The sequence below is a fragment of the Squalius cephalus genome, assembly GCF_949319135.1.
Source record: "Squalius cephalus genome assembly, chromosome: 1".
In the NCBI taxonomy this organism is placed as follows: Eukaryota; Metazoa; Chordata; class Actinopteri; order Cypriniformes; family Leuciscidae; genus Squalius; species Squalius cephalus.
Window position 1 is genome coordinate 46,750,497 of NC_137122.1, and position 14,226 is coordinate 46,764,722.

General features: G+C 40.1%; 1 protein-coding gene and 1 long non-coding RNA gene across 7 annotated transcripts in view; one reads left to right on the forward strand and one right to left on the reverse strand.

Annotated features, from left to right (window-relative positions):
* The window catches only part of hoxb3a (homeobox B3a), a 74,472-nt gene that overhangs the window by 39,234 nt on the left and 21,012 nt on the right, over positions 1 to 14,226 (forward strand). For 2 of the 6 annotated variants that reach the window (XM_079885476.1, XM_079885475.1), the window contains exons 3-5: positions 2,661 to 2,727; positions 8,649 to 9,246; positions 9,945 to 10,708. In XM_079885476.1, coding sequence (XP_079741602.1) covers positions 8,757 to 9,246; positions 9,945 to 10,705 — 1,251 coding nt within the window. In that variant the 5' untranslated portion in view covers positions 2,661 to 2,727; positions 8,649 to 8,756 and the 3' untranslated portion in view covers positions 10,706 to 10,708. Of the gene's footprint in view, positions 1 to 219; positions 841 to 2,660; positions 2,728 to 5,201; positions 5,893 to 8,648; positions 9,247 to 9,944; positions 13,740 to 14,226 lie in introns of those variants that run through there. The other 4 variants (XM_079885471.1, XM_079885473.1, XM_079885472.1 and 1 more) reach the window with 3 other exon arrangements.
* Positions 1 to 14,226, reverse strand: part of LOC307166864 — a 259,475-nt gene that overhangs the window by 35,269 nt on the left and 209,980 nt on the right. The gene's annotated exons all lie outside the window — the stretch shown is intronic.

Consider the following 14,226-nt stretch of genomic DNA (forward strand, 5'->3'; position numbering starts at 1 on the left):
ATGATTAATTCGCATATGAGAAAAAGTTCTTCCCGGTGAGCGTCTTTGTTGTGAGCATTGCGCACAGGTCAGTAAGGCGAACGAGAAATCTTTAGTTGATGCTACATGCGTGGGTGTCAGAAACCAAGCCCCCTGCCCATTCCCACAGCCTGCGAGAGCAGAAACGCCTTTAATCGTCCAAAGATTGGCCACAGAAGGCCTAACGCATCCAGCGGCCTCACACTGAAGTTTGTGGTGTTGAAAGTTGGATGTCATCCGCCAGACTGCAAGAGAAAAGAAGACATATCTTGCCGCTCCCAGCTTAAAACAGCCTCCTCTCTCGGCATTTGGGTATGCTAAGCGTTCGAGCTCATTACTTTTCAAAGCACTGGATTCCAACAAACGGACTTGATGAAAGCTCAACATTCTGTGATGGGGGAGTGATATCAGTGTTTTTTTGCTGGGTGGCACTCAAGAAAACGGGGCAGAAGTTAATTAATTGCGATTGAATGGATTATGAATGAAAATGCATATTTTCTATTTTGGGATTTATTAAGACTAGGAAAATACTTCAAAAAGACATTCTGACGCATGCGTGTCACGTGAGCGAAGGATTCAGGGCATTATTTTGGATTTTGGAGAGAGGGCCCTTATGGTATCGCCCAGTCACTACTAAATAGCCAGTTCAAAACCGCCTGGTAAATTACACAACAAATGGGATGAGGTCGGATTTGCGCTGACTTCCAGAAGGTGCCATACGTGCTTCTCAAGAGCCTGTGGACGTACAGGACGGGAGATTAATGCATAAATATAAGACATTACAAGGGGATTCCAAAGTACCTCTGACTGATCATTAATCTGGTGAGTTATCGCACCTCCACGGAAAGGTCAAGCTGCAAACCCAGTGCCAATCTGTCAAAGCCACGCCGCGCGCCTCTTTTAGTTTCGCGAGTTTTACTCTCCCACGTTCGTACGTACGTGTTGCATATATTTTTGAAACGAAGAACTATATTACAGATGGCTACGGCCATACAAAGAAATGATGCAATATCCCAGGGTGAGAGGGATAATACATTTAAAAATGTAGCACAACTGTTTTGGAAGTGATCGAACATGGGTGCAAACGAGTTCACAGTGTGAACTATGCAGAGTGTGAGAGTAGCTCCTACTATATTTAAACGGTCTGACAAACCGAACACAGTCTCCCACTGCCCGTGTATCCACTTAATATGCATTTATATAAATGATGCAGGAGCCCTTTGTTGCAAAGTCCGCAGTAATGAGCGCACGTGAATCCGGCTGTTGTTTTCTTTCTGAGCCTTCGATAGCCTGGACAATAATTATACACTATTGGAAAGCTTTCCGTGCAGCAGAGGAGAAGCTGGTTCTGGTTCGGCTAAGCCGTTGCTCTCTGGTTGCTTTCTCTTCCATTTTCCTCACTAAAAATTGGCTCATCAGCTCTTCTGGCTGGGAGCTGCCTCCTCCCTTTGTTCTGAGAGCAGCAGCGTTCCTGCTTGCTGGGGCACGAGCACCCTTCACTTTATAGGTAACTTTAGGTTAGTCCAGCAAGGCTGCGGGTCGCTGGCGTGTTACCGGGGACGAATCGACCCAAAAATACCCGGACAGCGGTAGAAACGGGCCCGGGTGCTGGGAATGGAATCGAGCCAACGGCGTGCGTAAGTGCGGGGATGCAATAAATAACTTTATAGCGCTGTAGGCCGCAGAGTCGGGGAGGTCGGGGGAATCCTCGTTTTGATTTATGTGTTTGGGGTAGCTGTCACGAGCCGGCGAACGAAACCGTCCAACGTTTATATTCCACTTTTAATAAGCGCTGCTATGCAGACCAGCAAGGCCATTTCATTCCATTTCAGTTCAGGCCATCGCCTACTGTATATATCCATTTTCGGTCCTCCAGGGCACCCGTTTGGATTAAGGGCTGTGTTTATCAAGTTTATGGGTGGATTTTATACCAGAATGGTGGGGCTCGCGCTTCATGGTTTTCTCAATGGTTGCCGAACGTTGTCGCTTGTTCTATTTAATTATTGTAAATCTTTTTTTGTAATTTGTGTATGATGGTTGTATTTTAACATTTTAATGCTATATATTATTGTTATTAGTATATTATTATTATTATCATTATTAGTATTGTCAATTGTCTTGGGATGTTATATAACTATAAAATAACAATTGCATAATATTGCAGAACAGAAAAGTAGACCATTCTTTATAACAAGGCCAGGAGAGCTTGTTATATGCTTGTTATTACGTTTTTATTCCTTTATTCATCTGTGGGTTTTTTTCAGTGTTTAAATAAAAGCGCATGTATGGTTTTGAGAATGAATCGTTTTGATTTTCAACATACCATTTTCTGCTGTCAGTAAATCCGTTAGGAGGGCCAAAGGTTCTGTTTTAAATGATTAGAAATATCATACTTAATTCAATACATGTTGAAAATCAATAGAAGTAAGGGACTTTGGGATACAGCGTAAATATTTTCGTTGGCCTCGAATTTCTCTCTGTATTCCGGAACATAATTTAAGGTTAACATGTCGGTCAACAGTGGCCAACCATCAAATTGTCTTCGAGGTCAATTTCTCTACATGAGGTCTGGTGTTCTCTATTGGATTTTTGGCGACCCCGTTTTGATTGCATCTCTCTTTTTTCTGTCCCTCTACTTACAGTTCCTTCTCGTTATCAAGAAGTTGTATCCTTGCATAAAATCTAGAAGTGATAAAGGACAATATCTCGGTAAGTGATTCAATCTTTTTTCAAGTTTGACAGTGATTTATACCCTCTGGTTATGTGTTTGGGAAAGAGACTATTTTTTCCCATTGCATTTAACAATTGTTTTAAACGTTGGCATTATTATGAAATCTGAATTTATATTTCTACTGATTCAAAGAATAAAACAAATCAGAAAATTCGCATGCTTTATTAAAATGTTTTAATTTCAAAGCATTTTTCATACAATGTAACATCAGGATTCTAGCTGAAATAGCATATAATGCAATAGCATACAAATGCATGTTTGATTGCATATAATGATCCCAATTTGGATGGCAATTATACCGTTGCATACTGGGGAACAAATCTCGTGAACTTTTGCAGTCCCCTATGCTATTTGCTATATTGATCGATGCGTATTTCGAGTGTGTTGCATCTAGGTTGTTTTAAAATGTATAGAATGTTGCGACTGGGGGAAAAAACAAAACAAAAAAACAGTTAATGTCTGATTGAAACAGAAATCTCTTTTACAATGATATAGTACTATAGGGATTGGGATGGTGATTACGTGCTGTTTTATTTTTGAGGCTGCTCATGAGTCTTTGAGAAATCGTTTGACGCCTTAAATAATTGCTTAGCAAACGGAGACTCGCAACTCACAGTAAGTCCCACGCTAGAATAACACTCACAACATGTTTTTTTTTTCCAATGTAAATAAACATACAAACAACAACATTAACAGCAGCTCATTAATTGTTTTGCCAAAAGGCTACTAGAGCTGTTTTGCTGTCTTGTTGTTTGACATTTATTAATTTCAGGGGCATAGCATTCTGAAACAAAAAATATTTTTTTCCATTAATGCCATTATTTTTTAAAGACCACTGTCCTATGAACGAAACAATTTTCTCTTTAAATTGTTCCTACAATACTGAATGAAACTGCTTATAGCAACGGGTTGCAACAATTTTTACTTTTCATTATTACTCTTAAAAAAAACAATGGAATTTTGTAGAAATAACAGCATACAATGCTCAATACAGCTGCATATAAATGTTGTTTGTATAATTGAACAATTTCATTACTTCTTTAATATACCAACACAAACATACAGTAGATTTAAAATCTATTTAAACGAACTCATTGATTTTAATTTCAAAACGAGTATCCAGGGATCCTTGTGAGGTAGGATAGAATGTCCGGAAGTGTAGTCCCCCCCCCCCCTGGTTTCTCGAGATGTACATCCATGGAAATAATGCACCGAGGCTGTGGTTGTATTTTTTTTTGTATTCCATTGGAAAAGAACGAGGAATGTAACATCCATCACCGCGCTGCTCAATATGCTGTCCTTTTTATGAAAATTAACAACATGAATCCCAGTCCATGAAAACCAGCACGTCATATTCCGAACTGTAAAATTTGACCCACTGTCTGAACAATAACAGTTTGTTAATGTTTACATCATAGCTGAAAGATGGCAAAATGGAAGAGTAGAAATTGTGTTTTCTGCATTTCGTTGCCTCGGCCCACGTATTAGTTAATTAGTGCCCTTTTAAGTGGCTCCCCATTGGATCCTTTTAGCAAGGTTGCAAAATAAGGAACAATGCCGTTTAGTAAAAAGTTGCAGACACCTACATTTTTGCCTTGTGCCTTCCTCCCACACCGTTGGTGATGCTCTCTATTCAAGCACCTAGAAGAAATGCATCTTTTTAAAGTTGCCTGTTTACAGCTGCCTGTGTATGGTGGAAGTCATAAATCTTACGTAGCCATAAACGACGGGGGTAGTGTCCTGAATAATAAAAATAGAGAGAGAGAGAGAGAGAGAGAGAGAGGGAGAGAGAGAGAGAGTAAGAGAGAGGGAGACGTAGTGTTTGGCTTAAGGAGAGAGAAGTAGCAATATCTCTTGAACACTTTCCTGGTGTGTTTTTTTCTTTTCTTTTTTTTCCATCTTGGTCTCGCGCCGGCTTTCGTCCTTATTTCCTTTTCGTGTTTCTCTCGTATCGTATTTTCCCCTTCTGTCCTCCACCCTTAAAGGATATGTTGATATTTTTCTCTTTATGTATAGCCTACAGTAAAAACAGAAGACACTCTCTCGTCTATTTTAACGTGCACGCGCCATCCACGATACTCGCAGGACTTGTGTGACCAGAACTCGACAGAGCTTCTTAATATTAAAAAAAATCTTTCTTTTTTTTTCTTTTTGGTGATTTGTTTTCACACCCCTCCCTCAGGTTTCAAGTCCGCCTGTTGTCTGTTCTCTTGTTCTTACACCCCCACCTCATTGTTTTTTCTATATATATTTTGCGCATAAGTTATTATAGTTGGGTGTGTTGGCAGGGATGTGATGAAATATTAACAATACAGATAGAATGTTGTTTCTGCCTCAAGCAAGAGGCAAGCCGGCGCTGAGAACGTACTTCCTGGTAATTTAATATACACCGGTAGAGTAAGAGAGGGAGCGAGAAATGGGTCCTCTCTGCTATAGTTGCCTGCTAAACAATGTTACTAGAGGATAATAGTTCAACCACACAAGTGAAAGTGACTCGAGAAAAAACTCTTCAGCTTCCGTTGTAGACCTTTATCTTGTCCCGAGCGCCTGCAATTAGCATAAGTTTTCACTGGTGACGCTGTTTGATGGGGATTAACGCTTGAGCCTCTCACATCCAGCCTGCTCCGTTATTTCCAATAGCTGGAAAGGCCTGGTGTTGACTACATACAATAACCTACCAAAAACGAGCAAATAATACCAGCAGACCCCGGGCCCCGACATGAGACGGGGAGATGTTTCGGCGAGTCGGGAGCCCACATCGGATTATGATGTTCAATTTTGCGCCATGAGGAAAAGGCGAGGGGAGATTGAAGGCGAAATCTGAGGCCATTGTTATCTGCGAGCAGGGCGTACCAGTCGACAGGGCGGCCAGGAGCAGTGCTGCCTGTCCATTTGCAGCCCCCCTCGCATACCTCAGATCTTTAATGCTAGACCGTCTCCCCCTTTCGCGAGCCGAGGGGAATCGTCCAGCAGCGCCCGCACTCTGGCGCGGGGCAGCCGTGCTCGAGATACCCGGCGTTTGACGCGCGCTGTCTGGCTGGAATATCGAAACTGGTATGAGCTTTGGGCTTCTTTATTGATTGCAGCGTGGCCGAATGTGGAAAATATGATGCCTGCCCGCGCGTCTCTCGTCAGAGGCTAAGGTAAGCTGGTCTGAAATAGGCTATCAGTTTGTGAATGGCGGTATGTGTGTCCTAGTGATTTATGACCGTATGACTCCAAACGCGGTTCAAGAAGAGTTCACAATGCTTTAAGCTTCCATTGAAGCTGGAGCTTTCTTTCGCTACCTCTGAATAAATGCACCCAAGATTGTGTTATCTAGTCTAATTTTGGCTTTGTTACATAACAAAGGAGATCATTTTGGGGGGATGTTTGTTTTCATAAATGCTTTGGTAGGAAAGCGTGAGTTTATGTTCAAGACTAAGGTGGTGATTTTACGCGAGCAAATAAAACGCCGTGGTTAAACGTCAGCATGCAATATTCAAATGATTTTAACGATTTCGGAAAATGCTTCGATTGGCACCAAGGTTTGTTTTCATTTGATATTGAATTTGCACGTTTAAGGCCTGTTCTTTCCGAATGCAAAGACTGTGGGTCTCTCTAATCGACATACTATTTACTATATTTTTGGGGGTTATATGTAAGCTATCCGTTTAATATTTACATAAATATCAGGTAACTTATTTTCGAATAGCAAAGAGGCGCCCAAGCAGTGTTGTTTTTGTTGACGTTTGGGTTGGTCCTGCTCCTACTACGTCCGCTTTCGACTCCGTAATTGTATTAGGGCTGGATCTACAGAAAAGTTGGTTATTGTGTTACCGTAACAAGAGGGCCAAGACATTACGTGTTCCATTAAATGGAACAGCGATATGATTTCATATCTATTATGCCTGTTTTTATATCCCCCTCTTCCTCTCCCCTTTCTCTCCCCTGTACAATTCCTTAGAGTAAATGATTAGGATTCCGGCCGTCCTCTTCGAAGATAAATGACCGACATTTGTGACGTGTTGAGACTGAGTTGATGTCCAAAAGCTGTAGCTCACATTTACGCTTTATTTAACAGAAACACAAACATCTCAATGTTTACACATTTATTTCTAAATAACAGAATATTAATCGTAGAATTAGATATATCCATTTATTGCAGGAAAGTACATTTTACAATCAGTAAGAATCATTATCAGTCAGAGAAAGACAAATTCACTGTCTATTCCAGTCAATTTTAACAAAGGATTTTTTTTCTTTGAGTTAGCTTCTGCAATAATGTATTTGTGAGCTCTAAAGCGTATAATGTTGGTTCAAAATATTAAACTAGTTTTCTTTTTCTTTTAAACAAACAACAACAACAACATATTGTTATATAACACACACACACACACACACATAGGCTGTACATACACACGGTTCTAGAAAATTATAAGGATGATTAATTTAGCTAGACCACATATGCTTTTTTTCTGGAACACTTTATTATACGATAAATACATTTACAATTATATAAACCAGAAAAACAAAACAAAAAACAAAACAAAACATTTTTTACTTGATCAAATTAATATATATATATATATTTTTTTTCATTTGATTTTCACAAAGATGGAAAAAAAGCACAGGACGCAAAACAGGGTTTATGTAAATCAGGCCTTCATTATAATTGCCATGTGTAGCAAACGAAATATAGGACAGCATTAAAATACTAATGTGGTCTTCCAGTCATCTAAATACATTTGTGTGTCATTTATAGAAATATACACATAATTAATGAAAAATACCAAGGTAATTTTATCTATGAATAAAGGACTCGAAATAGTTAAAATGGTTTTGCCCACTGTGAATTGAACTTGCAGGTATCTGATAAAGCAAAAGCCTTAGTAGTCCTTTCTTAAAACATCTACGCGATTTATTGGCTTCCCTTCGTCTTTTTTAATAACATTTACTACCCAGGCGAGTGAGTGAGAATAAATGCCAGGTGCCTGTAAGTGTTTGAGTGATCGTTTTTCGCCCGGTCCTCTCAGCAACCCCAGAGCAAAGCTGCGAGGTCTTGAGCTTTTTAAAGGGCTGGATTTGTCTATTTTTGGCCCTGCGACCATTATGAATAACACCTTCTGGTGAAGCTTTCCCTCTGCGTTCATAAAGGCCAGCAACAAAGTTAAAGAAACACAGTGCCGGTTTGTCAGGTTTTAATGTTGCCCAAATACGTTTGTTTGTAACTGGAGAAAGCCCTCCAAAGATTCCCTTTGTGTTTGAGACAAGAGCTCTCTCAAATGTCCGCAGAGATCGTCTGTTTTGTCCAAGTTTAATTTTATCTTTTGATTAACGCTTTGTTGTCTTTTATTGCGTTTGCGTTTTATTGCGTTTTAAGTTCTGTTTCAGCTGCAAAAATTAAATAAATATGAAATATTTTTACACAATATCAGAGATCTTAGAATGGAGCCCAGTGTCAACAATTACCACCTAAAAATGCATCTTGGCAAGTGAATTGTAACATCTTTATTTTTATGACAAGAGATTATTTATGTATGTATGTATGTATGCATGTATTTATTGATTTATTTATTTTCCTTCCTACCTAAATACTTGCATATCAGTAGGAACAATGACCACAGCACAAAACATTGTATTTATTTATTTGGAGAACAAAGGCAAGATAAATCTGTAATTTAAAGTACAATTTAAATAACATGCAATGCAAAAAAAACAATTTATTTTTATAAAATGGAGTATGCCAGTTCAAAACCTTATGTGTAGTTTGAGAGGGAGTGAAGAGAGAGAGAAAGAGAGAGAGAGCATCTGCAGGCTGTGTTGTGGGAACATGCTATTCATGTCATGGCGTCTTTCAGTGCAGTAAGATGGATTTACCTCGCGCCCCTCTTATTATGTGCCTCTTATAACCTTTCAGGTCAGCTTCCAAGAGGCCATTGGAAAGAGACCGTCACGTGACATCTAGTGCCAATGTTCTTCCAGAAGGTCGTCAGGACCCTGGTAGCCGGTAACTCGATTTTTGGAAATGCAGAAAACGACCTACTACGACAACTCGACACTTTTCGGAGGATACTCGTACCAGGGGGCAAACGGTTTTGGCTATGATGCCCCGGCACCAGCCTTCCAGAACTCAGCTCATCTTGAGGGTGACTACCAAAGGTCTGCATGCTCTCTACAGTCGCTCGGCACCAGCGCACCCCCACAGCCTCAGCATGCCAAGACGAAAGAGCTTAATGGCAGCTGCATGCGGCCCAGTCTGCCACCTGAACACCACCCACCCCCCCAGGTTTCCCCTCCTCAGAACGCTGTAAACGTTGCTGCATCAAATGCCACCCAGCAGCCAGGCGGTAGCGGTGGTGGCGGGGCTGGCAGCGGGGGCACAGCCAAATCGTCATCCAAGTCGTCTTCTCTGGCCCCAAACCCAACTCTCACGAAGCAAATATTTCCTTGGATGAAGGAGTCACGTCAGAACACCAAGCAAAAAAACAGCTCCCCTAGTGCAAGCTCAGCTAACGGTGTGTTTGCCAAACCCCCTCTTCTCTTCTGTTCTGTTCTATTCTCTCCTCTTCTCACCCTTCTTGACCGAGACAGATGTTGGCCAACATTATTAGCTTGAAAGGGGATACAATAGGGGTGGGACTAAATCAGACCATGCTCGTTTCAAAGTTTTCAATATGTTTAGCAAGGGGACAGGCCAGCCAGGTTTATAGTATAGCTTTGAAAAAAAGTCTAAGAATTGTGATGATTATATGGTTATATGCTCTGAATATCTTTGACTATAAAAGCGGCAGAAGATGAAACGGCAGTACGCAAAGATTATTGTTTAGATTTTAGATTGCAGTAATGCCACATCACTTGTCATACATAATTATTGTGTCCAGATAACAGAAGATTTATCCCACAAGCCTCTGAATTTGTACATAGAGGTTTCTATCTTTCTAATCCTCCCTGTAAACCATTTAAAAGACAAACCATGTAGCAAACACACCGTTGCCTAGTGCACCGTACGATTCTGGCCCTGGGCTTTAGTTGTAATGTGATTTACATACACAAGGTCAATGTAAGGGCATGCGTCTCTTAATAAATGCCAAAGTTATGAAGTGTTGACAACCAATATCAGGGGGATAAGTTTTTCATGGCCGGCTTTATTAGTGGGAACGATGCATTCAATTTCCGTGTGGAGTAATTATGTTTTATTTCATTCTCACCCCAGCGGAGAGCAGCGGTGGTGAGAAAAGCCCTCCGGGTTCTGCAGCTTCCAAGAGAGCACGCACCGCTTACACCAGCGCTCAGTTGGTGGAGCTCGAGAAGGAGTTTCACTTCAACCGATACCTGTGCCGGCCGAGGCGCGTGGAGATGGCCAATCTGCTCAACCTCAGCGAGCGGCAGATCAAGATTTGGTTCCAGAACAGGCGGATGAAGTACAAGAAAGATCAAAAGTTGAAAGGCATCGGCTCGTCCTCAGGGGGGCCATCCCCCACAGGAAGCCCACCTCTTCCAATGCAGTCCTCGGCTGGTTTCATGAACTCTATGCACTCAATGGGCAGTTATGACGCTCCCTCCCCACCATCTTTTAACAAGCCCCATCAAAATGCATATGCCATGTCAACAGCCTATCAGAACCCAATGAAAGGTTGCCCACCCCAACAGAAGTATGGAAACACTGCACCGGATTATGACCCACACGGGCTACAGGGTAACAGTGGCACCTACGGGACACCAAACATGCAGGGTAGCCCCGTGTATGTGGGAGGTAGCTATGTTGATGCCATGCCTGCCACTGGGCCTTCTATGTATGGCCTCAATCACCTACCACACCACCAGTCGGCAAGCATGGACTACAACGGTGCCACACAGATGTCGGCGAACCAGCACCATGGACCGTGTGACCCACATCCGACATACACGGATCTGTCTGCGCACCATCCTTCTCAGGGTAGAATCCAAGAAGCACCCAAGTTGACTCATCTGTAGCAGGTTTGGACAAATAATAATAAAAAAAAAATGAAAGGAAGACAAAACGAAACAGACTAACCCATGGGGCGATGCAATGGGGTTGAAAAAGATGATCCAGTGGTTTCTTGCCATGACTAGAACACCGGTTTATGTCAATGTTGTCCTTCCATTCATACGTGAACATACCTGAATTTAGTATCCATAGGTCTAAATACCCCTTTAAAATGATACACTGAAAAGTGTAAAAGTGAAAAGTGGCTAGTTTATGCCAAGGAATAGACTGTCTAGCTGTATGACCTCATTACATTATCTTAAATGTTTGTGTACTTCTTCAGCATTGTCACTGCATTCCTCACACTTTGGAGAGTGGTACGGTATACCCTACATTTAAACTTACTGGTGCAAGAAAACCACTGGATTGTTTTCGTCCACTACCCTTATTTCACATACCTCTTTTTTTAAAACGTCACACAAATGTCAATTTTTTATTAACTTGTTCCCAAAACTGCAGCAGAGTGGCACCTTGTCTTTAGCAAGACGGTGATAAAGATATTCATCTCTTTTAAGTCCGTTATACACTATGCTACCTATCATTATTAATGAGAAGTAAATATAATTTTGTTATGGCTTTTACACAGGGTAAAAAAGAAGAGTTGAGAATACTAGTAAATTAAAACTCATTCCCTCAACTCGCTGTCCCCTCCCTCTCCCTCTCCCTCTCCCTCTCCCCCTCTCCCTCATACTCCCTTCCCCAGTTCTCTATCTTTCCCAATCTTTGGGTTCGCCTACATTAGTCCAAACTAATATAAAAGGCCCACATTTTCTCATATCTTGACTTAACGTGGAAACAGGGTATATTTGAACAAAAATGCATGTCCGGGAAACCAAGCTACAGCGCAGACGTCTCTGTTTACGCCTAATGCGCTCTGGTCTGGGCATCATTGTTGCACTTAGAGTTTACATTTAATGGGTGAGGAAGAAAAGTAAATCTTATTTTGAATCGGAAGACCTTCAATCAGCGTCTTTCGCTAAGTGTGTTCAAGTGAACATTCATAAATATATATTTATTTGTTATAGCCAGTTTAAATACTTTCTTTTTTGTATTATTTATCCCCATGTATTTATATCGATAAAATGTACTTTTTTAGTATCTACCTGTTATAAAAAGACGCTGTGTTCTTGTCATTGTAAGAAATTAATTTTTAGTTCTTGTATTTTAGAGATATGTAGCTTTATGTTACCCTTGTATAAATAATGTCTTGACTTGTACAGGGGGCGCAAGAACGGAATCAAACCGTTCCCGCATAGTCGAGAATTAGACGAAATATAGCGAAACATTTTGAGAACTTCATTTGTCCTTTGTAACTACTTTTATTTCCTTGTTAAGAGTTGGTTGTTGAACAATTCTTTAATAAAATGTTATGTTATTCATTTCCACTCTATAAGTTCATGAGTTTACCAAACAGATACAGGCAAAGGCAGAAAGGGGTGGGGGTGGGGGTTCCTCGAGGCCTGTGAAAGAGCCCTGGAGGCCGCGCCTGCAATGGTCACGTGAAAGGGGTCCAATGGAATCGCTGAACCCTTGTTTTACTGGTTATGGAATTAAAATAAATGATTACAAATAATCCCAAGTTTAAAGCAGACAGATACAGGTAAATGCTGACTAAACGTATTTCTGGTTGTTGGATCTCAACCGATTATTGTAGGTTGCGTTGCTTTATGAGCTCATTCATTTAACACAGATTTGATTTGAGCATACCCAGGCTTTAGATAAAACTAAACGAATTAATTTATTGTATAAAAAATAGAGCACAACAATTTGCAACCGTGTGAATACAAAATAAATATATTAGAATAACAGTGATAATAACATTAAACAATTTCCATGGCATGCGCAAAACGCAAATACACATTTAGCATGTGATTGTTGTATGGATTACACTTTTTATACTGTTACAAACATGTATATGCCTCAATGAATGTGTCTAAAAATCTAATAAAATTACATCAACGCGTTTATCAGAATAAAAAAGTGCACAAGAAGCAATTTCTTGTATTTTTAACTACACAGAAAATAGTCACATTTGGAGGTACAGTGTACAAACATAAGGCATCAAATATTAAAATACTGAAATTATTTGTGCAACCCAGATAGATCTTAAGAAATGAATTAAAAACCGCTGTCCCTCGGATGATATAAATTCCTTTAAGCTTTTAACGCAAAATGTTGTAGAATTCGTCCCAGAACATCATTATTTTGCAGTGGAAAAAAATCCAGTTGAAAAAAGAAAAGAAAAATAAATTAACTTGATAATTGTTTATGTAAGTATTCTCCGAAATAGGAACATAAAACACAGACGACAAATAAAAAGAGAGATTATCAGTGCGTCCCAGTCCATCGCAGTCAGCTCCGTTCTGTAGTGAAGGAGGGCCTTTCAGACTGAAGCCTTTCCGAAGCGCCCACGGCCTACAGCTTGCTTTGTATTTCCTTTAAAATTCCCAGACACCCACACAGGTTTATATCTGTTTCCACTGTTCTTTTAGACGAGAAAAACGACGAAAAGAAGCCCGGGTTGCAAATCCGAACTATTGCGAAGTCAATTTCAGATTACAGTTATAGCTGAAACACAATTTAGTTTCAATAATCCTATCAATGCGACGCGCCAATAGAATGTTTCCAATGCAGAAAAAAAGAGATAATTCTGGAAAAAAATCCACAAATCTACGAGGGTATAATGGGGGTTTTCTTTGTTGTGATCTTGGAGGAAAAAGGCGAATTCTTGAGGGTGGCTGCTGTCAAGCGCTTTGCCGGCGAAAAGATTGATCACCCTCGCAGCCTCTCTACTCTTGCTCTAAAAATATCTACCCCCTTTTCCCATTCGTTTTAGACTTTGACGCAACCAATTTTGCTTAGTTTTTCATCAAGTAACATTATATTGTTGCTTTCTTCGTCCAATCTGCAATATAACGTGTTTAATGCGTTCAAGTCAATACGCAATTTCCATTTGTAAACGCGACCTCATGATGAACTTTTGGTTGTCACATCAACAAATGTTTCACATATACAAACACATCATATAAAACTCTTTTCGTGCGGTATTATATGTCTTCTACACTTTTTTAATTTTTTTTATTAAAAAGTAAAATAATAATAGCCAATAGAAATATATTATTAATTGACAATTCTCTAACCTGGATTTAGTGCAAACTTACGCGCTTTAAGGTCCCAGGTTTCAGCAGTTCTTCAGATTCTGCATTAAAAAATAAAATAATAATAAAAAAAATAAAGGTAAACCTCAAAATAATTTATTTGTGTGGCAATGGTTGGGAATCTCCTATTCGGTAAATGTGCCAGACAATCTCAACATCACTCCTGTACATCCGTATTTATGTGTTTGATAAAAGAAATATTTCAAGAGCTACATCTCTTGTCTGTTACTCTTGTCAAAAGTTTTAAGATTAATGACCCTTGATTGTAAATACGCAAGAAGCCATATTGTGGATGTGCTTATCAGACAAGGCCTGTGAATTACATCACC